Source organism: Anser brachyrhynchus (assembly GCF_964034855.1).
Source record: "Anser brachyrhynchus genome assembly, chromosome: 4".
Taxonomy (NCBI): Eukaryota; Metazoa; Chordata; class Aves; order Anseriformes; family Anatidae; genus Anser; species Anser brachyrhynchus.
The window spans coordinates 73,257,084-73,283,506 of record NC_137698.1 but is presented as its reverse complement, the minus strand read 5'-3'; the positions used below and the strand labels follow the sequence as shown (position 1 = coordinate 73,283,506).

At 54.4% G+C, this 26,423-nt stretch overlaps 3 protein-coding genes across 20 annotated transcripts in view; 2 read left to right on the top strand and 1 right to left on the bottom strand.

The window, feature by feature from the left end:
* The window catches only part of KRCC1 (lysine rich coiled-coil 1), a 28,019-nt gene extending 18,138 nt beyond the window's left edge, over window positions 1–9,881 (top strand). For 7 of the 18 annotated variants that reach the window (XR_013951327.1, XR_013951328.1, XR_013951329.1 and 4 more), the window contains one exon: window positions 207–9,881. The gene's annotated coding sequence lies outside the window, so the exon portion shown is untranslated. The remainder of the gene's footprint in view (window positions 1–206) is intronic. The other 11 variants (XR_013951335.1, XR_013951330.1, XR_013951331.1 and 8 more) reach the window with 11 other exon arrangements.
* Window positions 7,131–16,410, bottom strand: LOC308195207 (uncharacterized protein). The gene is made up of 2 exons (XM_080592222.1): window positions 16,257–16,410; window positions 7,131–10,601 (listed from the first exon to the last, which is right to left on the bottom strand). The coding sequence occupies exon 2, from the start codon at window positions 10,589–10,591 to the stop codon at window positions 7,967–7,969; it is 2,625 nt and encodes an 874-aa protein (XP_080448348.1). The 5' UTR covers window positions 10,592–10,601; window positions 16,257–16,410; the 3' UTR covers window positions 7,131–7,966.
* A 3,927-nt stretch (window positions 16,411–20,337) lies between these two features.
* Window positions 20,338–26,292, top strand: CD8B (CD8 subunit beta). Its single transcript, XM_080592233.1, has 5 exons — window positions 20,338–20,716; window positions 22,598–22,945; window positions 24,457–24,552; window positions 24,950–25,039; window positions 25,138–26,292. Exons 1-5 carry the CDS (start codon window positions 20,671–20,673, stop codon window positions 25,176–25,178), a joined length of 621 nt encoding a protein of 206 aa, XP_080448359.1. The 5' UTR covers window positions 20,338–20,670; the 3' UTR covers window positions 25,179–26,292.
* The last annotated feature ends 131 nt before the right edge of the window (window positions 26,293–26,423 follow it).

The following is a 26,423-nucleotide window of genomic DNA, read 5'->3' as shown; positions in this document are numbered from 1 at the left end:
TGATTGCTTTGTTCCTAGCCTATCACATTTGTGCCGATATCTATCTACATGCTAGGCATTTAAAAATACTAAGCAAAGAAATTGATGGCTTTATTTACCCTTTATTGTAAATGTCTTTTTTTTTTTTTTTCCACTTCTTGGTAACAAAGGAATACCCACTGTCAATAGTGAAAGCTAATTCTGTTCATCTGTTCTTCTCATTAAAGCTACCAAAGCATCCCAGTTCTGATTTGAGAAACAAATGGAGTCACAGATCTTTCTGTCACGTCTGAGCAGGCAGACCTGCAGGTCTGTCTGGAGACCCCTCGGAGTCAGGGCTGTTTTATGCAGGAGGGCTCAGACACTGGGACAGGTTCCTGGAGAGGTGGCTGATGCCCCTGCCTGGCACTGCTCAAGAGGCATTTGTACGATGCCCTCAGTAATGTGCTTTAACTTTTGGTTAGCCCTGAAGTGCTCAGGCACTTGGACTCGATGATTTTTGTGGGTCCCCTCCAGCTGAGCTGTTCTGTCCTGTTGTGTGTCGCTGCTCCCAAAGCAGACTGCTGCTGCTCATTTCCCCTCCTGTCCCCTGAAGGTCACCATCCCTGGGGATCCTCGCTGTCCCTCAGCTGTTCTCACTCACAGCAAACTTCAGCTTAAACCCTGACAAGGGCAGTGAGCATCAGAGGGAGGCAAGGCAGCCTTCTGCTGGAGCAGAGTTAACAAGAAATGCCTGAAGCCGTTCGAGTCGCTTGTTCAATGAAACACGTGGAGCCTCAATGCTCACCTCTGAAAGCAGCTGTCAGCTTCGGTGTCCTATGATGAGTGGTAAGAACATGCTTTTCTGCAAGATACTGTCACTTTTTAATTGTTTGGTTTCCCTTTTATGACTTTTTTTTTTTTACAGTTTGTTTTTTCTGTGACTGGCAGCAACATGTGAAAACGTTCATAGTGAGATCCTAGTGCTAGGTACGTTTGAAAAAGACCACAGCTGAAATAGGACATCTCTTTCTGCGTCCCGTAAAGCGAGCAAGAAGTTGGTTTCACCGGGGAAGGATCTTGTTTCAAGTCTTGAGATAAAAGGGAGAACCGCTGCACTCGCCCTGCATGCCCTGAACTCCGGCTGTGGTTTCAGCGAGGCACAGAGCGCTGCCACCTGCCAAGTTAACCTTGGCTTCTGAGGCATCCCCTCATCATCCCCTAGCTGTGAACTTGTCCAAGGGTATTTTTCTAAAGACTGAGAGTGTTTCAGTTGAAAACCAAGTAAATCACTTGAGTGTAATGCCTTTAGCCACATCTCCGATTTACCATGTTTCTGCAGAATCAGATTGCGGCGTACAACCGGTGTTTGAGCTAGCTGGAGGACTATTAGCAGTTTAACTAAATTAAAGTGTGCTTTTTCAGAGCAGAGCTGTTGGCCAGCACTGCCATCCTCTGCTACAGAAGCTGACAGTGTGCCTAATGGCTCTGCTCACCGGCCAGAGCACCGAGGTTAAAGCACCGGGCTGGGGACTGAGGGATTTGGGTTTTCTCTTCCCAGCCTTTCTACAAGCTTCTCGTGTGCTTAACGACTCGCTGAGCCCCTGGTGCCAGATGAGCTCGTCCTGCTGCAGCTTTTTTAGCCTTAGCATCTTACAGCTGCTGGCTGCTCTTCTCATCCACCAGCAGGAACAACCTGAGGGAGTGGTGTTCAGCCCTGCCAGATGTGCTCATGTCCTTCCAGCTGTCCCCATTTCCTATCCTGCTGGTATTTTGAGAGTGAGGTGCTAAGCAGCTAGGCACAGGATCCTTTTTAACCCAGACCCGCTGTAGCGGGTCTGACTGTACAGCTGAACTGGTGCAGAATGGAGGTAGCACAAAAATGAGGCACAAAAAAAAAAATAGGTTCAGTGCCATAAATCTTTCAGCAGGAAAGCTATGGGAGGGGAAAAAAAAAGAGAGCAACACTATTCTGTATTTTATTTCAGGGAGATCAATTTCCAGCTGAAAGCAATGAAGTGCTATTCCACCAGTTATTTCTCATGAAGATTTAGGCATTAACTCCTATCGAACGGTTTTCTTAGAGCTACAGAAAAATGCCTGCCCAGGATAGCTACTAGGTGCCTGTTGGCAATCCCTGCTGTTCGGGCGTAAGTCTCAATTTCCACAAGTGACTGACAGTGTGGGTTCCCAAGTCCTGAACCCCTGCAGGAGCCTACTTCGCACAGGGTGCTGAGTACCACTTGCATCACAGCCCAGCTTTGCTGTAGGGTCGATACACAGCACCACCAGGCAGAAATACAGACCCTCAGGCTACTGACCTTTCTTTCTTGCACCCACAGGCTCAAGTCCCAGCTCCTTCTCTACTTAAGACATGAAAGCTTGAAATAGAACCAAAATATCAAGGGCAGAAAGGGGGAAAGAAGTGGTACGTTGTGTGTTTTTTTCCCTCCAAGATCTGTGGGGAAGACTGAAAGTCTGTGCGTGGGCAGAAAGGGTGATTCAAGGGAGACCTTTAAAAGGAAGTTGGATTTCTTAGAATTCAGAATGATACCGATTAAAGCAGGGTTCTGGGCGTTGCTGGCGCTGCTGCACTTCTGGCACGTAACAAATAGTTTAAATAAAGTTGTTTTCCTCAAAACTTAGTGCTAGGCACTTGCAAACCATCTGCGTTATGAACTCTAGCTCTACAAGTGGAAGCACATTTATTGTTAGTAGGGTGCTATATGAGAAATAGTATATTAAATATGATACTTGTTTAGAACGAAGCTTTTTCCCTTGAAATGTTTCTTCTCTAGTTGCATTATACCAGTCTCTTGATGCTCTTTCTGAGCTGCAGTGACAAAAGCTTCCCTTAGCGTACAAGTCAGTAGAAATCACGACTTCTCTTTGTGTGCACTCCCTTGTGTTAGTAACGTCAGCAGTGAATAACACACCGAAGTACCCCGGTATGTATACGTGCTTTCCTCAGAGCGTTAATCCATTCTGTGAAGTCTGCATCCTTACGTTTGTTTGACTTCAGGTGCAAATTAAATTATAATACTTGATTCATTCTCATAAAGTTGTCTGTGGATAAGCAAGTAGCTAGTACAAACAGCGCAGCTTTTCCCTGCGTTGTTGCGAAGGAGGGCAGGGAAAGAGGACACGAACGCGGCGTGCTTTCCCTGCTCTCAAGTGATGCAGAACTGCAGCGTTTGTCTGTAGGTCTGTCCAGGGGCCTGGAAGTCCCAGCCTCGAGCCTCTTGCTTTGTGCTGCCCCACGTTCCTGCAGTGCAGGAGGCCGGAGCCGCCTGGGCGAGGTGTTGGGTGACCACTGAGATGTCAGACTTCTCAGCACCATGGAAGATCTGGCTCTTTTACCTGGCTTGTAGAAATCAACAGAGGTGTTGTTGCTGCGGCTTCGTGCAAGTCCAGATCAAGGGACCACGCAGGATGCCCTCAGTGCACGTGGGTTTTGCCTCAGACAACACCTCGGCTGCAACACCTGCATGCACCCTGAAGTTCCTGGGCCAAATAACTCATGTCAGTGCTTGCGATCTGTGACTCTCGGGATGAGTGTCCCTTCCCTGCCCTTTTGTGTCTCTCTGTGAGTCTGTCTGCCCTCGCAGCCCAGAGCAAGCTTACTTAGAGTCTCCCACACAATGACAGGATTGTGTGGAAAGGGCTTTGTTCTAAGAAAAACACCTCTCAAACCTGACACAGGAGGTCATGCCAGGTGCTTAGCTGCCTGCCTTCTGCTTTGTTTACAGCTTTTTCTTCTTTTTTCTAGCTTGGCAAAAGGAGACCTCAGACCACGCTCGTCTAGGAGCGTGCCACCCGTGCCTGCAGCGGAGCTGAGCATCGCTGGCTGCCTGCAGCACATCTGCGAGCAGGGGGCTCGCCGGGGCACAGCCTTTCATCTTCCCACTCCACGCTCAACACAGAAAGAAGCACTGGTTAGTGGAGAAGAGAAAGGTGAGACCGTACCCAAGAGCCGGTGTCCACCCCAGCCTCCACAGTGCAGGCTCACGCACCTCCAGTGCTCACCTCGTGTCTGTGTCCCCTTTCAATGTGACTTGGCCACTCAGGGCTGTGCGTTATCCCTAGAAACTGGCTGGGTTGAGATTATTAGTCAGGTCTGTGTTAAGCATGAAGGAAGCGAGGACAGACACAGCAACGCTGTCGCGGCCATCTTTTCTTGTTCATTAGTGAGTATGCTGTGGAGGCAAACAAGTCCTTGTTTGTTTATTTTTTTCCATTTATTTTTCTGTTTTGATAATGTTTGTAGGGTACTCTGGTGCTGTTTGGATAGGCAAACATAAGCAAGCAGGCATCTTTGTAGCATTACCACAATATTTGCTAGTAGGGTGAGGATAAAGCAATGCGAGCCCCCCAGCGTGATGGATTTGTTGCATTTATGCTTCAGAAACAACGTGGATAAGGCAAATAAAAGAGCCTTCAGGGGGGATCAGCAAATATAAGCCTAGGCCAGTGCCATCCAAACAGCCTTGAAAATGCTAATAAATAAACACCTGTATCCCTATTAGGCACCTCTGACTACAGGCACTAAAAATCACAGACAGTCGAATGAGTTGTCTAAAAGGAGATTTGGGTGCCTTGCATTAGGCATCCAGGTTTGAAACTCCTGGCCTTTAATCACTTTAAGGGTGGCTGTGGAAACACGGCAGTCATTAAACTACCTGATGGCATGTTCTGTTTGTTTATGTCCTCAGGGAATCTGCAAAGGTCGGTGCCCACCTCCCCCTGGGGAGTGCTCGCCATGGGGATTTGTCCCTCACCCTCCTGCGTGACACGGGGAGGCATCTGCCCTTTGCTGCTTTCCTCTGTCCCCAGTAATGCCCGACCATACCTGGGTTTATGAAAATAGTTGCTTCACTCCTGTATGCAGAGCCAAAACGTCTTTGTCCTACAGAAAATACTCTACTCAGTACAGAGAATAATCTGTATGTATCCTTGGAATGCATTTGGAAGGATGACACTAGAATAATTTGCTGGAATTGCACGAGGAAGCTAAACAAAGGTTATGTTAAAGTCCTGACTGCGTATGGCCAGTGATAGGAAATTTTTATTCCTCTTTTCCCTTCCTTTCTCACTGTACTGGCATCAGCCAGGTCCCTTGTAATCATGCTGGGTGATGCTTTACCTGTTTGGGGTATGGAAGGGGGGACACACATGACATGGAGCTGCAGCTATGACCTGTATCCTTCCAGCGGTGGAGACCATGCACAGAGCACTGCAACATCTACACACATGCAGGGGACAGTCCCTGTGTTCTCCAACAGTCCCATGCTTCGCAGTTGAAAAAAGCTTTGCTTAGCTTCTAGAGATGCTAGAAAGAAAAGGAAATACACTTGTAAGTTTAAGGGTTGGGTTTTTTTCCTCTTTCTTCTAGGCTGCCCTGTTCCAAGTAACCTCATGCGTTTCTGTTCTCTTTCCAGGTACCTGTGGTGCTCGTCCACTGGTTGAGCTGCTGAGAGTGGCTGGGGGACAAGGACATCTTGATCGCCCCATGCTGTAGAAGGCCTACATCTTAATTACACAGCTTTGTGTTAATTTTGCCATACTCAAGTCATGCCAATGATAGATCTGTCTCAAAACTGGAAATTGTTTCCGTCGTGTTTTATTTTTCAAGTGCAAACCCCCATGAATTTCCTGCATTTCCCTCTGCAGGGTATAACTTCAGTCATTTCACCACTCCTAAGAGTAAACTAACTCCCTACGGGGTTATTTATGGTCCCTTCTTGGGCAGGCTGATTTATAGCCTCACTTCTTGAGGCTGCTGTGAGGAATAAATCGAGCATCTTCCTTCACGTTGAGTGCTGGCACGTCACAGAATTTTTCTGGGACGCTGCAAAGCAGAAAAAAAAATCACCACAACCCAGAACCTGCCCCACGTTCCAGCGTTTTGGCTCTCATACCATCTCTCCTCACTGAGTCTGAATCCTGATGCCCATTATTCCACCTCCTAAAATTGATTTCTTCCATCACGCCCACAGAAGAAGGCAATACTGCCAGTACCCGATAAATGGTGTCCAGCCAGGGTGCAGCACGCTGCGGTACATCGCTGTCTGGTTGTGTCGCTCTGTCCCTGGGGCTTTCTCCTCCCTTCTTACTGCTCCGTTACCCTGGGTCACCTCTGCAGTAAATTTACAGGTTGTAAAATATTGGGGGCTGGTGTCTGGCTGGCATTAGGGAAGGTAGAAAGCACACGCTGAAGGAAGAGGATAAAATGTACAGGTGGAAAAGATGGGTGAGAGAAAGGAAAGGGTGGGAAAAGGAGAGCCGTGGCTGAGCCACGAGTCTGAGAGGCAAAGTTGGCGCAGGAGAGCGACACTGGTCCAAATGCTGCTGGTGGGCTTGGGAAAGCAGCTCTGGCAGACGGACAGAAATCTGCCAGCTTCTGCCTGGCCCTGCTCGAGGAGGTACAAAATGAACCTCATCAGCCCTGACAGTCCTCAGGGCTTCAGAAGGGAAAATAATAATAATTCCAAGATCTATTGAATGTTTTTTGTTGTTGTTTTTGTTTGGTTGGTTTTCACGGGGCAGGCACGCAGGCTGGAAAGTCTCTGCTGACCTTCAGAACCTGTGTGATCTACATAGATCCCCCTCTGCTCCAGAGCACAGGGACAAAACCAGCAGGGGATGTATGTGACCATGCCCAGCCCAGCAGTTGCCTGTTGGCTTAAAGGGCAGTTTTTTAATCTTTTGCTTTCAGTCTGGATTGCAAAGGGCTTGTCTGCACAGTGCACCCCATCCTCAGGGAAAGCAGCACCTCCGAGGTGACATTGGACACACGGGCTGGAAATGAGATGGGTGATGTATTTTTGTTTTTTGAATTCCCAGTGTTTTAAAGTAACCTGAGCCCCCTCCCCCCTATATATTTGAAGGCTTTTTTCTAATTCAGAGGCAGGGGTTGCAGGCCAGGAGAGGCAGAACGAACGGGGCACTGTGCTTGTGTGGATGTGAGCTGTAATGCTAGCTCAGGGCCCTTCAAGGAAAAAATTCTTGTGTTTCAGTGAATATGCTGCAGACAAAAAGCAAAGGAGTCATTTTGGCCTGGTAATGTGGAAAAATAAAGCACATCTTTTGTTTTTACCAGAATTTCTCTTTACCGGTGCAGCTAAAATTATAAACCTGGGTAGTGAACAAGCAGAGACTGGACAGACAGTTGGTCCTCTAACAAACAATTTTATTGGGTACGTGCACTACTAAGCAAAGCAAAACTAAGCTAAGCAAAGCAAAGCGGTGATGTCCAGGCTCCAAACACAAAATCTCACCAATCCGTTGGCCAGACGTCCTGGGAGTCTTGGGAATCCAGAGCTGGTCGCTGCAAAGGTCCGTGTGGATTCAGCTCCTTTGAGTCCAAGGGTCTTTTGTTCTGCTCGGCTTTTATCACTTTTCCAAGTCTCTGAGGCTGGTAACACTTCTGCCATCTTCCGTGGCTGCTTTTCTGCACTCAGGCATTACATTTCCTTCCATTTCCTTCCAAAGACACTGTCCTTGGCTTTCCCTAACCTCTTCTTCTCTGCTTAAGGAGTCTTAAACCACACAAGAGCAGCTTCTTCTCATTAGCGTTTGGAGCTGGGACATTCAAAGATAAGTTTCTTAAGCTAACTCTTACTTTTTTACTGGGAGGGTAATCAAGCACTGGAACAGGTTGCCCAGAGAGGTTGCGGAGGCTCCATCTACAGAAATAGTCAAAACCCAACTGGACACAGTCCTAGGCAATCTGCTCTGGGTGACCCCGCTTGAGCAGGGGGGTTGGACCAGATCATCTCAAGAGGTCCCTTCCAACCTCAACCATTCTGTGATTCAAGCCAACCGCAGGCAGCTTGGCCTGCCCGCCGCTCCTGGGAGGCCCTCTTATAACAGAGGAGGCCACCCCTCACATCAAGGTCTGGTATGGCGTGTGTCCCCACCGCTCAACGCCTACTGGGTTGCAGCCAACAGCGGAGCTAAGGGTTCTTCTTGGTGGCAAACACAGAGGCCAACCCAGTCTTGCCCTTGACTATGGTAGGAGGCGCTTGGCCAGCCCCAGTTGGTTCAGCTGGCTGTCAATGCAGAGCCTCACCTGCCTTATCCAGTAACAAGTGGCCACCATGGCAAGGCACACGCAGGCTTGCATGAGCAGGATGATCACAACGGGATGCAGGAGCGTGTTGAAGATGCCGGTGGCGGTGGGGGACCAGCCAAAGAATATTTCCCACCAGTGGTGCTCTCCCACCCTCTTAATCCGCTCTATTACCTGCTTTATGACATTGCCATCGTGGTGTACAGTTATTAGGATTTTTTTAGCTTCTGCCTTAGCATTTTCTAAAAGCTGCTGTAAATTTGCATGCTCTAACATTTCTCTAACTAGCGACAAATCCATACCGATCGGGGTTGGGGTTATACTACGATACAGGGTATAGTTTCTGATTAGCAATTGGCTAGTGAACACGGGCGGCTTATACACAAAATCACAGCCTCTAATGATAGCTACATTGCAAGCACACATATTTGAATCATTGAATACGGTCTGATTGTAAATGTCATTAATTTGCACGTATTTACACATCGTTCTAAAACACACGCACCCTTTCCCTACATAAACTAACACGGTTTTATTATTGCTCTGCGGGTTGATCTCAAAGTGGCACACCCCCTCGCTGGTATCAAAGCAAACATCGCTTGCCTTAAGGGCGTCATCTTCGCAAATGAATCCCAGCCCCCGCTCCAAAATGCAGGCTTCCAAATCTACTGACTGCCACTTTTTGTCTGACACTCTCGCCCACATGCGGTGGTCCAGTGGGTAGACCACGGACCCATTAGTGTTAATCCCCAGGGCCACGATGGGGTAGACCTTTTCGATGCGGGCCTCCGCCACGGTCAGGACGTAGGCGATGACTGCATTGAGGACCTGGTCGTGGGTGAAGTTCACCAGCCTCCACCAGGCTTGGAGCTGCCGCTCCTTGTCCGTGGCCGCGTCCCACACGATCTTTCGGACCTCGGTGGGGAGGACGCCGTTGTCGCCGTCCCTCAGGATACCTGCAACGACACTCTGCACCCACGTCTGGGCCTGGATGCAACTCAGAGCAAGGGAGACGTTATTTTGTTCGATTCCCAGCGCCTGCAACAGCACCTGGTGGTCTTTCTCGCTTATTTTTTCCCAAGTGGGCAACACCTCCGACACAAGCCACTGCCCCATCCCCAGGCTGGCCAGGGATGAGTTCAGGGGGCTGAGGAGGCCCTGCACGCCTGACGTGACGGCCTCCAGCTTGTTGGCCAGGACCTCAACGTTCATGCTGTTGAGCACTCCCAGCCCGGCGCCTCCTCCTCCCAGCGCCGTGGCCAGAAGGTCTCTCCTAGCCCGGGCCCCCTGGATGGAGCGGCTGTGAAGCCACGCGAGCCAGCCAGTGTAGAGGGTGGACAGGAAGGGGGTGCAGTGCGGTCTGACGGAAGAAATATTAACCGTAGACAGGGACAGCACCACCTTCTTCAATGACCGGACGGGGCTGGTCAATAGCTCTTGGATGTGATTTTGCTTGACTACGTACGGGCCTATTTTTGAAACAAAGGGACGCTGGACAGCAAAGATGGGGAACTCTTTCTGAAATCCTTCAGGGCCTCCTATCAACCACTTTCCTCCAAGCTCGGGAGACATTTCTACGCTCAGGTTTCCTTGACACCACACCTGGAGGTTTATGAGCGGGTGTGGGCAGTATCCATAATCCTGGCTATACCACGAGGCCTCTGCCTTTAATTCAGATCTATTGAGTATTTTGCTCTCACGGGGGCAATTTAATAACACGGCCCACTTACGGCCATTAGGGGCAGAGATAGTCACAGTGGTGCCATTAATTTTCCTCGGGTCAGTTATACTTGCTTGAGAATATCTAATTTCCAATTTTACTTGGTTCCCCACTTCAGCGTATTGGGCTGCATGCCAGGCCAAAAAATGGCACCTCAGGACCTTAAGGGCAGCAAATGAATGCATCGTAGTGCTAATCTTAAATTTAAATGACAGTCCCACGCTGTTTTGGGCCCAGAGACAGACCACAAATACTGGCTGGACTAGAGTAAAGTTGCACCAACAATCCAATTTTTCCATGGCACAGTTTTTTTTCTGACTCTTCTTGGTTTTTACTTCAGTTACGGAGATTTGAGTTACCCGCTGATGAGTGGAACCATTAACTACCCTGCACCCTACTTTTATTTCTTGGCCCACCTTCCCCAGCAGCTGTGGAAGCCTGCTTGTGCTATCCCAGCTCCATTCATTTTCCAAATACACCTCAGCACCGTGCATAACTACTGTTGACAAATTTAAGCCTTTGTTAGAATTTAATCCCATGCTTCCCGTATATTTTACGTGAGCTTGAGACCAGGGCCAATCCGTGCCAATTTTTGTGTATCGTCTAACCCTGTGCTGGACTGCGGCCCATTTGTCGGGGTGTCTTGCTAAGTGGGAATGACTGACTTGTTCTTGGAGGTGCTGGTGTGTTGGTTGGGCGTGTTGCATGCTCAGCGCTATAAACATACCAGAAATCAAAGCAAATCCTGCAACCACAAATTTGAAAGCATTTTCCCCGCAGCACAAACAGGGCTGGTGATGCCGCGAAGTTCGCCCTTCCCGCTGGTCACAATCGCCTTCCATTTTCCTTCATCTGCAAAACATAAGCAAAGCGGGCTCTCCAGCCCCGTTAATTTCCCTTCCATGCTTTTAATTGTGAAGAGTGGAACCATTTTTCCTGCCTTTTCGCCCCCTTTCTGATTTCTACCTGGTACATGGAGGGGCTGGCCTTGTTCACAACCCTAACCGGCCCCATCCACTGGGGTCCCAGCACCTGGTTCTTCTCTCTAACCCCCCGATACGTTACCAGGTCCCCCGTGTTCCACTCCATGGGGCGCAACAGCGCTCCCAGCTGCTTATCCATCTTGTGGATGTTGGCCTCCTGCACCAAGGCGAGCTGGTGGTACGTAGCCGACACCGTCCTCAGCATGTCCTGAACCCACCTGTCTGTCAGCACGCGGGGCTGCAGCTCGTCTGGAGGCTCCCCTCTTTGCCACCAGTGCTCCAGCAGCTTCGGGTCTCTTGCAGGAGGCAGTTTTGGGGGAGAAGGCGCATGAGATGCCACAGCTCCCCGCAACGCCATCAGGACCAAGGGGAGTTTCTGATCCCAGTCCTTCCTTTGCTGGTTTACAAGCTTCCGCAGCGCAGTCTTCAGTGTTTGGTTGGGCCCCTCCATAGAGCCGGGCTTCTGGAAATGCCCCGTGATGTGAAGCTTTTGCTTAATGCCCAAGGCCTGGCACACCCCTTTCGAGACTTCCCCGACGAAGCGTTGGCCGTGGTCCGAGTCGATCTCCTTTGGGACGCCCCATCGTGAGAAGACGTGCTCTACCAGGATCTTGGCAGTCGCGCTGGCTGTGTTGTTTCGAGCCGGAAACGCTTCCACCCACTTGGTGAAGTTATCGCTGATCACCAGGCAATACTTGTTCCCTTGGGCCGTTTGGGGCAAAGGGCCGATAAACTCCATCTGCAACTTGCTCCACGGCCCAGAAATCCTCTGGTGGCCCAGCAGGGCTTTTGCTGTTTTCGCATCGGGATTGTTGGCCGCACAGGTGAGGCAGTTGCTGACGTACCTCTCCACATCCTCTCTCATGTCAGGCCACCACCCTGCACCCTGCAGCCTCGCCAAGGTCTTATCTGTCCCCAAATGCCCCTGCTCATGAGCCAGGGCCACCAGCTCTGTCCGGACAAGCTCAGGCACCACCCATACCGGGAAGTCTGCCCCCTCTCTCCGCGCCAGGACCAGCCCTGAGACGTCCTTCCAGACCTTGCACCCTTTGTACTCCCTGCCCTGTGCTAGCTCCCGGACGCTCGGGTCTTGCGCCTGCAAGCCCAGCAGGTCCACGCTCTCCCTGTTCCTGCCTGCAGCCACCAACAAGGGGCCATTCTCCAAGATCTTGCTGGCCTTCCACATCTGCCCTTCCTTAGCCCCTTGTTTGGCTTTGGCATCCGCCTCCTTGTTCCACTTGGCCTCCTCCGTCCCCTTCTTGTGGGCCTTGACCTTAATTATCTGGGCCGGGTGTGCTCTCTGCTCCGCCAGCTTGGCGAGGTACAGCAGCTTTTTGGCATAGGTGACGGGCTTGCCATCGGCAGACTGCATGTCCCTCTCCCTCCAGAGCGGCAACCACTCCAGGGCCGCCCTCACCACCCAGCCCGAGTCAGAAAATATGGCCAGCGGCTGGTCTGCCGGCGTGTTTTCGAGGGCGACCGTCACGGCCACCAGCTCGGCGGCCTGGATGGAGTGCGGCAGGCACTTCCCCTTGACCACCTCCCCGGTGCCCCGGTTGACGGCGGCGTAGCCGGTGTAGGGCACCCCTTCCTCGTGGTAGTTGGACCCGTCTACAAACCACACCGCATAGCCTCTGTCCTTGGCCTCTGCCAGGCTGATGCTGCTCTCAAATAGGGGTGCCCTCTGTGGCTTCGGCTCCTCCACCTCCTCCCCATCCTTGTCACCACTGATGACCACCCCGTAGGAGCCAGCTGAGGGCTCATGGGCCTCCCCGGGGGTGTCTTTGTTGGGCAATGCCAGCACCCAGTTGGCCATCCTGGGGCAGCGCGTGGGACCATTCCCCTCCTTCCCTGACAAGAGGTACCTCACTGGGGCACCAGAGGTCCTCAGCAGCACCGGGGCCGACCCCACCAGATACTCCCAGTGCTGTAGGGCCCAGATCAAGGCCAAAACCTCCCTCTCGTATGCGGTGAATTGCTGCTCAGCTGGTGTCAAGAGCCGTGAGGCATGGGCGATGGGCTGGAGGTGGGCACCATGGTGTTGGCCAAGGGTGGCCCGCAGCCCCATCCCCACGCTGGCCAGCTGCAGCACGTAGGGTCTGTCCCCACGGGGCCGTGCCAGCATGGGGGCTCGCGCCACACTCTCCTTTAAGATTTTAACTGCCTCATCCTGCTCTGGACCCCACTCCCACGGGGTGTCCTTCTTGAGGAGCTTGCAGAGCGGAGCAGCTTTCTCTGCATAGCCCTCAACGAACTCCCGGGAGAACCTCACAAGAGCCAAAAAGGACCGTAGGGTGGCGATGTCGGCCGGTGCCGACACTTTCTGTATCAACTCAACCCGCTGCTTCTCCAGCGAGCGCCCTTCCTCTCCCAGAGTCACCCCTAAATATGACACCTCCTTCCAGCACAGCTGGGCCTTTGTTGGGCTGACCCTGAACCCTGTCTTCTGGATGGCCTCCAGCACCTCTGCCAGGACCTCCAGGTTCTCCTCCTTGGTCCGGGTGTGGATGAGGATGTCGCCAGCACAGGACAGCACGCTCTCCTTGTGGCTGAGCTTCTCCCACATCCTCGTCACTTGCATGTGGCAAATGGTGGGGGTGTTGTGAAACCCCGGGGGGACTCTTGCAAAGGTGAACTGCCGTCCCCGGAGGGTGAAGGCAAACTTGTGCCAGGACTCGGGGTGCAAGGGGATAGCGAAGGACGCACTGGTCAGGCTGAGCACTGAGAACCACTCGGATCCCCGCGAGATGGCTGCCATGACATCGGGGTATTTGGCCACCACGGACGTCCTCAGAGGGGTAACCTGGTTGAGGGCACTGTAGTTGACCGTCAGCCTCCAGGTTTTCCCGTCAGCCTTCCTCAGGGGCCACACCGGGGCATTGCTGGTGCTCTGCTGCTCCACCAGCACCCCCTGCTCTAGCAGGGTTTTGACCGTGTCCCACAGGCCCTCCTCAGCCTCAGCCGGGTACTGGGGCTGCTGCTGAGGAGGGGGGTCTGGCCCTTTTATCACCACTATGGTGTCGATCTGCCCACAGTCCAGCTTGTTCTTTGCCCAGACCTGTGGGAACTGCTCCGTCACCCGTTTCACTCGGGGCTCCCATTCGGGGTGGATCAGGAGCTCGGGAGCTTTGACCGACATGACCCTGTGGCTCGCCGGGATGACCGGTGCATCGCTTTGGGGGCAGTGTAATAGTTTTTGGTTTGCCAGGTCCACCACCACCCCCATCTTTGTAAGCGTGGAGATGGCCAAAATTCCTGGCTTTCCATTCATTTCCATTTTCCCAAATTTTTCAGACCCCTTGGCAGTTCCAATTTCAAAGGGTACTGGCCCTGTGAAGGGCACTGAGGATTTTTGGCCATTTGGCCCAGTTATTTCAATAATTTCACATGTTTGGAAAAGCCCGCTTTCGCCAGGGGTCATATTCAGAATTGAATAAGAGGCACCAGTATCAATTAACATCACTTGTCCAAGCACCCCTCCCCCAATAGTTATATCAACTATCAGGCGCCCCCACAAATCGGTCTTAATCGGTGCCAAAAAAAGGGGCGATGCAGGTGCCTGGCAGCCCTATTGCTGAGCCTTAGACCCCGGGTCGATGGGGTTGGAGCTGCTGTGCTTCTTGGCCTCGTGCAGCGCCAGCTTTCGGAAAAGCTCGGCGTCTGGCAAGCCGTCAATGTCCTCCTGCTTCTCGTATTTGATCAAGCGCTTCCTCAGCTCAGCCCGCCAAGGGTTGGACTTCTGAAACCTCGGCCCTTGCTGATTTTCCTTCCCCAAGCCATTCTTGCCATCAGGATCTTTCCTGTTGTCCCCTTGCATTTTCCTCACCCCCGCGTTTTGGAAGGACATGGCTGAGGTTTTTCCCTTCTTCCCCCCCAGCATGTACCCCGGGAACGCCTGCTTTTGCAGCTCGAAATTCTGGGTCAGGATCTGCTCTAGCTCCGACAGCGGCTTCCTCGCCGCGTCCCCACCCGCGATCACCCGCAGGGGTGGGGTCAGCCCCACCACCAGCGGCTCCTTGAATTCGGGCCTGTCAAAATCGAGGGGGGAGTCCTTCGAGCCGGGCAGGCCGGCCATCTGGTAGAGCATCTTCTTACGGTTGACGTAGGCGTCGGGCCGCTCCTCGGGGTTCTGCTTCTCCTGGTGGAACAGCACCAAGGGGTTGACCTCGGGGAAAAACACCTTCAGCACGGCTGACTGGACATCCCCGATGTCCTGGACGTTGCCCATCTGCACGTCCCCTGGCAGGGCCGCGAAATCGTCGGGTTTCATGCATTTTCTCACCACGTCTATCAGGTCACTGACGGCATTGCCGCTCTGGCACCTGGGCAGCCTCTGGGCCCGCGACAGCCAGTTGACAGCCGTCTCCTTTGTCAGCGGCCCCAACATCTTCCCCACCGTCTTGAGCTGCTCGGGGGTGAACCAGAGCACGGCCCTGTTGGTGTCGATGGCCTGCAGCGGGCCGTGGCTGGCCGGCTCCTCGGGGGGGCTCTTTTTAATTTTAGCAGCCTCAGCCTCAGAGCCCTGCAGCTGGCACATCTCCTCCCGCAGGGGAGCGTATGGGGATGGCCTGGTGGGGCCGTTAGCCCCCCACACGTCATCCTCATAGTCGTAGTGGGGGGGGTGCGGGTCCAGGGAGTCGTCCCCCTCCCCGTTCCCGAACCGGCTCCTCTTGCCCTGGATGGCGGCCACAATGCCCCGCGACACCCCCAGCTCGGCCTGCAGCTCCTGGATCTTGGCGTGGCACACCTTGTGATCGGGGCCGGTGCCCCGGTCCCGCTGCACGTCCTGCAGGACGGCCCGCACCGCGCTTTGAGCGTCGTGCGTCTCCCCGATCCACTTGCCCACCTCCTTCTCCAGCTCCTCCGTCTTCAGCTTCTCGTAGCCCAGCTTGTTCTCCAGCCGGGTTATCTCCACCGCGCTCCTCAGCGAGTCCCCGCACAAGCCCTGCACCTCCGCCCGCAGGTTGTCCACCTGCATCTTGAGCTCGCCCTTGGCCTGCTCCAGCGTCTGCACGCTCTCAAGAGCCTCTTTAAGCAGCTTAGACAACTCCCTGCCCACCATCAGCAAACCCTGCAAGGCCGCTCTTTTCTTGCACTTGTTGGTGGGTTTGGGCTTTTTGGTCTCCTCGGACCAGCTCTCCCACTGCTGACACAACTGCTGGTACGCCTCCGGGCCCTGGAAGGCCCCCGGGGACCACACTGGGGGGAGACACTTCTGGAGCACAAACTGCTCCAGCTTCCAGTTGCTAACGATATCGGTCATCATAGCGAGAAGGGAAAGGGGGGCGAGCTGAGAAACGGCTCCGTCTCACAGCCAAGCTACCATAACACCAGCACCCGCGTCCCACCCGACCCCGCGAGCCGCCCCTCCGAAAAGCCCCTCGCCGCTCGCCCGGGGACGCCAAGGGAAGGGGACAGCGGGGACAGGTAGCCGCGGCCTCGCGGGCGGCTGCCGCGACCCACCCGCTCCCGGGGGACGGGTGAAGCGGAGCAGAGGCGTAGGACCCCGATAATAAGATCTCACCAATCCTCGGCTGGACGCGCTGCGAGTCCCGGGGACCTGGAGACGACGGATGCTGCAGAGCTCCGGTGGATTCAGCACCTTTAAGGTCAAGGTGTTTGTGGGGTCTCGGACCCGGTGGCTTTTTATAGGCATGGCAGGTCGTTGTTTGGGGCTGAAAACGCCTCTGTTTACTTCCTCGGTGGCTCTCCCTCCCTCAGGTGCTGCATCTCTGCGCTATCTTCCCAAGGACGCTTTCTTTGCCTTCCCTTATCCTCCCCTGCAGCGATAAGGGTGGCTGAAATCACAGGGCAGCAGGTGCTCTGCTCGTTGTTTTTTTGAGGGGGGCAGGATCAGTCACCGCACGCTCACGGTAATTTCTGCTCGCACCGAGTGACCTCAAGAGGGAGATCTGGAGGCGCTCACTGCTGCCTGAGCACCAGCACCCCCAAAATTCCCCTCGCGGCCTGCTTGCTTTCTGCATGCTTCTGCCAGAACCTGCCGGGGGTTCACACCTGGGTCCCCCCCCTCCCCGCTGCTCACACCTGAACCTGTAACACAAAGTGACCCCACAGCCTCCTCGAGCCCAAATCTGCTTGCAAGACGGTAGGAGAATTCACCCGACTCACATTTCACATCCGTTTTGGCTTCTGGACTCGAAAGGCAGCATTGCCACACCACCAGCCGGCCTCCTGCACACCGGCACGCACCTGGGGGGCGCAGCCCGTGCCCCACACTGTGACAGGAGGCTGAACCCTGCCATCGCGGCGGCTGAGCGGCAGCTGTAGGGCTGCACCTGCAGAGGCGAGCAAACCCCCAGCCCTGCCTCGCAAACCACACCGCAGCTCGGAGCCGTGCAGCAAACTCGACCCGCTTCGTTTTATTTTCTGCCGTTGCACAGAGAAGGGTATTGCTCGTCCTCCGGAGCGAAGGCGCTGTCATTGTCACCGCTGCTTATCCCCCTCCTGACATACTCCAGAAGCTGCACCTTTCACTGGAATAAGCTCATTTAAAAAAAAAAATGCTCACCTGCTGCTACCTGAGCCCTGGGGAGTTTCCACGGGGGGCCCCACCAGCCTGCTAGCCTGTATTTCCAGTAACTCCATTCTCACTTTCAGAGCCGTGTTTGACCAGGCACAAGACTGAGCAACCCTCCCCAGTCCCAAAAGCCACCCTTTGTAGGCTGGAATAAAGGGAGAGTATGTCTTTTTCTTTACCGTATGGCAAAGGTTTGCATTTGTGGCTACTAAGGAGCTCCAGGACAGCTCAGCCCCCTGGATCCAACCCTCCCCACAGACTGAGCCCAGCAGGCAGCATGCGCTGGATCCTCTCATCCCTTACAGCCCAGCCTGGCCCATGCCTCTGCTGCAAAATGGGGTTTTAACAGAGCTGGAAATCCTGCTGGGTCCTGCTTCTCATCTGCAGACCCCTTTCTTCTTTCTTGATGCTTTGCTCCTACCCCTCAAAAGCAAACGATTTGCTGGGAAAAAAAAAAAAATCGTAGGGGGAAATAGAGAGTAAAAAAAATGTAACGCAGCTGGCAAAGGAGCAGGGAATTAGTGCTGGCAGGGTGAGGTGCAGAGGCTGCGCTCTGAGAAGAAGCAGAGGGGATGGGCATGGAGCAGATCTGAAGGGAGAGCGCCGAGACAGGGCAGGGAGGTGGCTGGGCAGGGGACTGGGATGAATGTCTTTCATTTCAGAAACTTAAGAATTAAATCCCGCTAGGAACTGTACAGCCAAATTACACAAATGCACAAAAATTCAAAATCCCCCCCCCCCATCTTGCCCCAGCCATGAGCCAACCGCTCGTGACTGCGGTCCCACGGGAGCCGCTGTACCCTGGCAAGGTCACCGACACATCTTGTTGTGGTACCGGACCAGTTCAAATCACAAACTTTCTCCCTCCTCTATTTTCTTCCCAGGACGGCAGCCCCAAACAATGTGGGGATGGGACAAACAGCAGCTGGCCACCGGCGCGCTCCCACAGTGCTTGGGCGTTTGTTAGCGATGGACTGGGAGACACGGGCATCCCACTGCCAGCACCTGTGTGTAGGAGCAGCACCCGGACCTGAGAACTGCTCGGCTGTCTGTAAATAGCTAAACGGCATTTTTTGGGGGGGAAAAAAAAAAAAAAGATATTATTCCAACACATTCGTTAAGCTTTCACATTGCAAATATTCCTTTCTCTTTCCATTGGAGACATCTAGGTTAAAGCGCTGCAGGGAAGGGTCTGTAAAGCTGCCCTAACGTCCTGGGGAACCCTCCCAAATCAAGTAGCTGCTTAGGCAAGCCCGGGCCACCAGCCTCGTGGCAGCATTTGCTGCTCAGCGAGACGTGCCACATGCCCAAGGCTGTACAGGTGACAAAAGCCACCTCTGAGAGCACTTTGGTCCGGGTTTCAGCAGTGAGAATGGTGAGATGGGGGGGACGTAGCTATTGCAGCAGCCCCAAACAGCAGCTCACCAGCTTTACCGTGGGGTTAGAGGGAAAATGTCACCCACAGGGGCATTTCTTAAAGGAAGCCCCTTGGTAAAAAGAAGTCCCCACAGCCAGTTATGGGAGTGATATGAAATAAGGGGAAAACAGAGCAGGCAGTGATGAGGGGAGTCGGCCCCATCTGAGGCTACCCCTTTGGTTTCACTGCAGCTTTAATGAGAATATTGCACGTCATCATCCCCTGGAAATGTAATAAAAATCTCTCTGCCTCATCTAAATTATCGCACTGCAGCTCCCTCTCCTCTCCCCGCCAGCCCCATGCTCTCCCTTCCCTTCATTTGCAGCTTTGAGCTGGGGTCACTTCAGCTCGGGGCCACCCAAAACCCGCTACCGCCACCCCAAAACCTCCCCCAGCCTCCGGGTGCCCCCCCTTGCTGTCCCACCACCTCCACCCAGGTGAAGGCACCGGCCGATGCCTTCAAGCAGAAGCCGTGGCTGGAGCAGGGGCTGCAGCAAGCACAGCTCTGCCCTGCTGGCAGCAGCACCCTGCGCCAAGGGCTCAGCACCAAAAACGACCACTTAAAAGCGCAGAAGCGAGCCTGAAAGCACCGAAATGACCTCCGGATTGCTCCTGCCGGGAAGGAGTTAGGGGATGATTCAGCCAACCCTAAATTTTACCAGCTGAGCCCTTCGCCGCAAGCCTTGGGGTGGTTAGAGCAGCCCGCTCCGAGCAGGAAATCGTATCGAACAGCGGCGGTGGGGTGGAGGGGGTGGGGGGAGCGTGTCAGAGCAGCGAAGAGAAATCTGGTGAAAAATTCAAAGCCAAAACTGCACTGAGCAAAATCATTTTTTCCTGTTCGTCGGCCAGCTCAAAGCGCTTGGGGGGGTCCCCGTGCCCCTGTGTGAGACCCCCGGGAGCAGGGGAACCCCCAGAGCCACCCCAGGGGCTCTGCAAGCAGCACGAGTGGGGGTGCGAGGGGGCAGAAACCGAAAGGGAACCCCGGCGAAGAGAGTGAAGAAAATTACACCAAACGACACGTGTTGTTTTTTTCCCGAACATGGAAATATCGAAGGCTTGTGCCACCCACCCACCCCTTCTCCCCTGCAATTTCACACCACGTGTTTCACCGTCCAGATCCCAAACCCCGCGTGCTTCAAACCTCGCAGTACCCAGGGCCTTTCGAAGCAATGCTGGTATTTCACTTATGACTTAAATATTTCTGCGTATGAGACGCTCGGTGTCGAAGCTCGGGGCCAGGTGGGGAGCCCGAGCAGAATTTCCTTACTTTTGCGGTTTGTCAGCCGCTAACAAACAGCCTTTGTTTGAGGTTTCGTGCTGTCGGCTTCAAAGCTTTCTGCGATGCCTCTTGCGTGTGCTTCATGGAGAGCTAGGGGTGCTCTCGGCATTTTCCAGGGCCGGGACAAAACACCTCCTGCAGAAGGATGGCTTCTCACCCGCTGCTTGTCAGCGCCCGCGGCTGCCGCCGATTTTGCTGCCTTCTGCTGAAGAAAAGGGCCGCACGCCTCAAATTGCGTCTTCTCCTTTTGAAAGCGATTTGGTTTTAAGAGAGGAGAAACCAGCCCGAGCTCACTGCTTCCTTCTTTTGTTTTTAATGCCAAGCCCTCCGAATTAGCTTGCTACGCTTTAATTGCTAGGGGCTAGGTTTGGAAAGAGAAGGAAAAGCCACGTGGGGAAATACGAAGAAATAATGAAAAAGCCAGCCCGGAGTGGCTTCGGGGTTTTCTCTCCCCGAGGGCGCTGCAAGGCAGCCCCGTGCGGTGCAGGGGGCCTGACGCACACCTGATTTTGGGGCTGGGCACGGAAGAAGCCTCCGCTCCTCGCCAGACGTCACCGGTGGCATCTGCGCGCAGCCGGGGGACAGCCAGCCACGCCGCCACCGTCACCTCCATCCCACCAGGAGAGCGGGATCCAGAGGGTCCCTCCCGGAGCGTGGGGTCCCCCAGGATCCCCCAGCCGCTGGGGCCGTTGGGCATCGCCACCATGGTGCGGCTGTGGCTCTGGCTTTGGCTCTGCCTGCAGCTCCCAGGTAAGAGAGATGCCTCTGGGTTAGGGGAACTTAAATATCCAGGCTTAGGATGGAGCTACAGAAGGTTATCGCCTCCCCACTCAATGATTTATAATGCCATGTTTAGTGGTGTAGACACCGCAGGGCTTGGTTTTACTGCACCCCCTCAGTGCAGGCATTCAGTGGGAAGGCGCCGACCCCCCCGGTGTCCCACTTTGCTAATGGATGTCCTGTAGCTGGGTAAAGCAGCCCCCAGGGTAGTGTCAGGGTGATGAACATCCAGGCAGGTGTCCTCCCGAGTGTTTCCAAGGGGCCTCCGCAAGAACTCGGGTGGCATAAAAACGTGCTTGCCGGTGGATTGCAGGGGGCTGGAGCGAAAATGTAGTTGATGCGTATGTGCTATAATTGATGTATATGTGCTATAGTTGATGTGCATATGCTATAGTCGGTGTGTATGTATAGCATATATACATGTACCAGACATATAGTGAATACGCAGTTGACCCCATACGGTGGTGGGGTCCCCCCATACCCCCCTGAGCCTGTTGGTCACAGCAAGAAGCTGGGTGGTGAAGATTAAATAGCTACCAAGAAAATGAGATAGTGAGTAGGGGGAGAAAAGCATCACATTACGGACCAGGTTGGCTGTCTCCCCTGCAGAGAAAACCCCCAAAAAATCAGAATGTGCCCCGCACGGGCAACCTGCAAAGGGAAACTTGGCAGTTTCTGAGCTGTGCCCGCATGGGGAACAAACCCAGCCCCATCCCCTGCTCCCAGCCAGAGCCGGCACCGGGATGGCCTGCAGGTGCAAAGCGATTTCCGTGCAGGTGTCTCCACGGGGTTTTGAAGGAATGGGGACATTTTAAGGCAAAAAGGGGGAAAAGGGGGGCTCTTTCTGCATGGCTGTAAAGCACGCCTGGGAAACTGGCGGGGGAAGAGAGCGCAGCCTTATCTCCCGAGGGTGTTTTTCGCTCGGTCTCTGCAGCTGTGTGGGATGTTTGCTGAACACGAAGGGCTGCGCGCCGCTTCTTTGTCGCTCCCCAAGGCCGCACCGCCTCGCTCCTCTCTCGCACACAAACACCGCTCGCGTCTGCCCGGGCAAAGCTCGGCCGAGATAATTGTTCCCCAAAACTTGCTCAGCCCAAACAAGGCGGTGCGATGCCAGATGGAAGCTTTTGAAGCCCTCCGCTACCCTTGAGCCGTTCTCCTTCCCCAGATCACAAAACTCCTGTGAGCAAGAGGCCGTCTTCATGAAAATAAATAGAAAATGAAGTGGGCTCATTTTGAAATGCCTTTACCTTTACATTAATTTTCCCATCCCTTCCAGAGGTTTTCCTGCCACTCCTAGAGATGCATTTTTTTAGGAGGAGGCCGAGACATATCCCACACCTCCACCACCTTCTTAACATATGTTAAGGAGCTCAAAAGGATCTGTAGATTCCAAAAAATGAGAGAATGCCAACCAATACAGGCCCTAGCACACCCTTAAAAACATCCCTCCATCCCTCCCTTTGCCGCTGAGCTCCGTCTCTAGAGGAGCGGATATGGGGCAAAATGCAGTCGTATATGGTTTTGCCAAAATATCTTGGTTTTGCCAAAAAAATAACTGGGGACCCAAAAAGGCTTCTGAAGGAGCACGGACTGGTGTTTCTGCCAAATGTGCTCTGGTCGGGTGTTACTGAGCCCCAAAGGGAGTTCTTAGCATGGAAGGGAAGTGAGGGAGGTATTTACAAGATATTTAAGTGTGGATGTGGCATCGAGGGACGTGGTTTGGTGCTGGGACCCGGCAGGTCGGGCTGATGGTTGGACTCGGTGATCCTGGAGGTCTTTTCCAACCGAGGTGAGTCTACAGTTCTAACAAAAACAAAATACACAGCTATCTATTCCTGGCTCTTTCTGTAGGTTTCTGTGCCAATCTACGTTTGTCCCAGACTCCAGACCGTATTTTAGCCCAAACTAACAACAGCACGGACATCCTCTGCCAGACGAAGAAGGAGCACACCGGGGTGTACTGGTACCGCTGGAACCAGGGGCGGCAGCAATTCGAGTTCCTGCTGTTCTCCAACTCGCTGGGCAAAAGCACCTACGGCGTCAACGTCAGCCAGGAGAAGTTCAGCGTCCGCGGGACGAGCTCCCAGTCCTACAGCCTGCACATCGGCCGGCTGCACGCCTCGGACGCGGGCATGTACTACTGCTCCATCTCCCAGTCCTCCGAGCTCATCCTGGGCAGCGGCACCAGGCTCGGCGTGGGTGAGCATCGCCCCCGGGGCGCCAAAAGGTGCCGGCGGTGGGCTGCGACGAGGGGATGTGTGGTGGTAGATGGTTTTTTACAGGTTTGGGATACAAGGTTCAGGCTGTGGGGGTTTTCATGAAGAGATGTGTAATGGGATAAGCAGAAAATACAGCAAACAGCTGCACTGCAGGGCAGCGGCATGGGCAGTCCTTCTGCCACCACTGCTGAGGTCGTGCCGTGAGCTCTGCCTTGGCCCGAGCGTTTTAGGGTTTCCCTGGGGAGCCATTCAGCCCCCAGTGCTGGCATGCCCTGCTTCTTGCTACCCCCCCCACAGTACTTTAGGTGAGAGTTTGGGTTTGTGCCCTGCTCATCTCCCAGGTCCGTCCACGCTCTGGCTCTCCGTACCCTTCTCCAGGTGACAAGGGCAGCTCAAAGCCAGGGGACATCGCCCCTGGGGTTGGGTCCGGTGGCAGGTTTCGAGCCTGTCCTTCACACAAGGGATTTATTTGGGATTTGTTCCACCCAGCATCTGTCTGCAGGTCGCCTGAGGCAAAGCCCAGGTCCCACAGCAGCTCCCCTCAGCCCAGTTCTCCCCCAGCACGGCGCAGGGGTGGCACAGGAACACTCGTGTGTCCAAAGCAGGCTCCAGCCCTTTCCTTGGGGGCTTTTAGGGACAGAAATAACTTATTTAACCAAGCTGCAGCTGTGGTTGCTGGCTCTAAAACTTCCCTTTCCTCCTTTTTACACGTATGCCCTGCACCTCTCATTCACTGAGCTGCCTCAGAAATCCCTTTTGGATCCTTGCTGGCTAGAAGGAAAGCTGCTTTCAGATAACAGAGAGCTGTTTTTTAATCAGCTATGCACTTATCTATGTCCCAAAAGCAAGGCATGAAAAACATGCCTGAAATTCAGCATGCTCAAGGCCGCTCCGATGTAAAACTAAACCCCAGCAGGTGGCTGGGGAGGACTCCGACCCCGCTGGACTCGTTCTTTTTTCCCTTCAGTACCCACAATAAAATAAATCACCCTTAAGCCCCTTTAAGTCCAAATTTTATTAGGAAATAAACACAGTTCTGAGCAACAACGTGAATATGGTAAGGATTCAGGGACCCTTTAAAACGTCCCATGCTGCTGAGATCCCATTCCCTGTGCACACGGGTAAAGAGCACGGGGTTAGCCCCCGACGGGCAGCAACGCAGAACTTTAAAATAAATAATGGGTGCTTATTTCTGGCTGCGGGGCCGTGCTGGTGGGGCTGGGCCTGGCAGTAAGTGAAGCCCGGGGAAATTTCCCTCTTCTCTGCCTTGGAGGTGCCCAAGGCCAGGCCGGATGGGGCTGGGGGCAGCCCGGGCTGGTGGGAGGTGTCCCTGCCCATGGCAGGGAGCTGGAGCCGGATGGGCTTTAGGGTCCCTTCCAACCCAAACCGTTCTGTGACTCCACAAAGGATTTAGCTTCAAAAGCCACAGTTCCCAGCCCCACCTGCTGCTGTGCTCGGTGCGACAGTGACGCCCTTCTCCCTCTTTCCCAGTTGATGTTTTGCCTACGCCTTCCACGTCCACACCGGCCCCGCTCACCAGGAGACCCTCACGGTGCAAACCCAAAAGCAAAGCCGCGGGCAGCAGAGGTACAGAAACGCGTCGGCTCCGGCCGCCTCGGGTTGGGTTCTGGGCTGAGCTGTCCTCAGGAGCGATGCCCTGGGTTACAGGGGGGTTTAGGGCCAGGACGGATTCCCATTTAGCTCTGGTGCCCTCTGTGTGTGCAGCCCCCCCCTGGTTGCAGCACCAGGTGGATTCCTGCCCCAGCGAGGATGCCACAAAAAAGGTTTCCGTGGCTATGTTCCCCCCGATGCCTTCGGCTTAACGCATCCCCAAGGGACACCCCATCCTGTCCTCCACCCCCCCCCGAGGTCCTGAGCTGCTTTTCTCCCTGCCCACCCCACGCTCCATCACCTGGGCAGGACGGTGCCCATGTGCTGAGCCGGAGGGGCAGCACCACACCGCGTCCCCCCCCCCTATTTCCAGGTGCCTGCAGCCCCCTGGTCTGGGTCCCGCTGGCCGCCGGCGCCCTGATCCTCCTGCTGAGCGTGGTGCCCACCGCCCGCCGCTTCTACCGTAAGCACCGGGGTCATCCCGGGATAGGGAATTTGGGGAGAAAAATGGGGGGTCGGGGGCACCCCACGCTGACCCTGACCGGCCTCGTCTCTCCTCAGGGCTGCGGCGGAGGCTGTGGCGTCGCATCCACAGGCAGTAAATCCTGCTGGGAAAAGGTACGGAGCAGCCCCCGCCCGGTGCTGAGCCCTGCCTGGATGTGACGTGGCAGGGATGTTGAAGAGAGGACTTGTGGTGGGACCTGTACGTTTCCGTCCTGCAATGGACCGCGATTTTAAGCTTTTTCCCTGACGCAGCAGCTGATAATTAGACTGGGCCAGATCCTGCAACGTGCTGAGCCTGTCTCAAGGAGCCTTAGAGGAGCGGGGCGAGCCCCTGCACCGGGGCTGGGGCACCAAAGGGACGCAGCCAGGCTCGAAAGATGCTCTGGGAGCGCCTGGGCTCTCTGTGCTCCCCCACGGGACGGCACCTCGGTGCTTTGGGCTTCCTCCTGCTAGTGCTGGTCGATGACTTTGGTGAGGAAAACGTCAGGAGCAGCCGGCGGGGGAAGGTTACTGCGCACCTCGTAAAGGTGTTAGCGGCTGGTAGAAGTGGTAAAAGCACTGCTCAGCTGCACAGGCTGCCGTCTCCTGGCCCCGCTTTGGGCAGGATGGGGTCAGCAAGGGGCTGTGGGCACGGCAAGGAGTCGCCGGCTGCGCCTGGGAGCGAGCAAGGGTTAAAGCACGCACCGAGCCCCCGGGGGAGCAGGGCCGGGGGGGCTCGGCTCCCACGGGAGCCTGCAAACAGGCAGGAGGGGGAGAGGAAGGCAGACACAGCCACGTCCCAAGGCCGAGCACCTGGCAAAACAGCCGCTGATAACAAGCGGAGGAGCCCAACGGCACGGCCAGGGACGATCCTGCCCTGGCTGCGGGGACGCTGAGCCCCTGGGGCACCCGGGGGTGCTGAGCACACGGCTCTGCCATGCTCGCCGCAGCTCACTGCTTAGGAAAAGCCCTTTTTATTTCATTTCCAGGAGAAAAATCAGCCCGCAGTGGCAGTGCCACATCCGTGGGGCACAGTGGCTGCGGTGGCTGGGGTACAGCAGCGTCCGTGCCGCCGATGCGCCAGGCACATGCGTGGCACTGGCTGCGTGCTTGGTGTGCTGGGCAGGTGATTTTTACGACATGCAATTCTTAGGCAATTACTATAAGGAAACCCCTTTGAAGCTGTCCGTGTGCAAAGGTTGATTCCGGCAAAAATAAATGTTTTGGATCGGTGTTCGCCTCTCGGCTCCCTGCCCACGGGTGAGTAACGGTAACAGGCAGTGAGGAATTCGCTTAATTTCTGAGTGCCCCAGTTTGGTTTTGCTGCTCCCTTACAGCTGGTAAAAATAAATAAATAAATAAAT

What these genes read in the sequence shown, in the direction of transcription:
- LOC308195207 (XM_080592222.1), bottom strand. Translation starts at nt 10,591, where the DNA reads ATGGAAGGCGATTGTGACCAGCGGGAAGGGCGAACTTCGCGGCATCAC.
- CD8B (XM_080592233.1), top strand. Translation starts at nt 20,671, where the DNA reads ATGGTGCGGCTGTGGCTCTGGCTTTGGCTCTGCCTGCAGCTCCCAG. An exon ending in CGGCACCAGGCTCGGCGTGG is followed by an intron (nt 22,946 to 24,456) that starts GTGAGCATCGCC and finishes CCTCTTTCCCAG; the next exon opens with TTGATGTTTTGCCTACGCCT. An exon ending in CAAAGCCGCGGGCAGCAGAG is followed by an intron (nt 24,553 to 24,949) that starts GTACAGAAACGC and finishes CCCTATTTCCAG; the next exon opens with GTGCCTGCAGCCCCCTGGTC.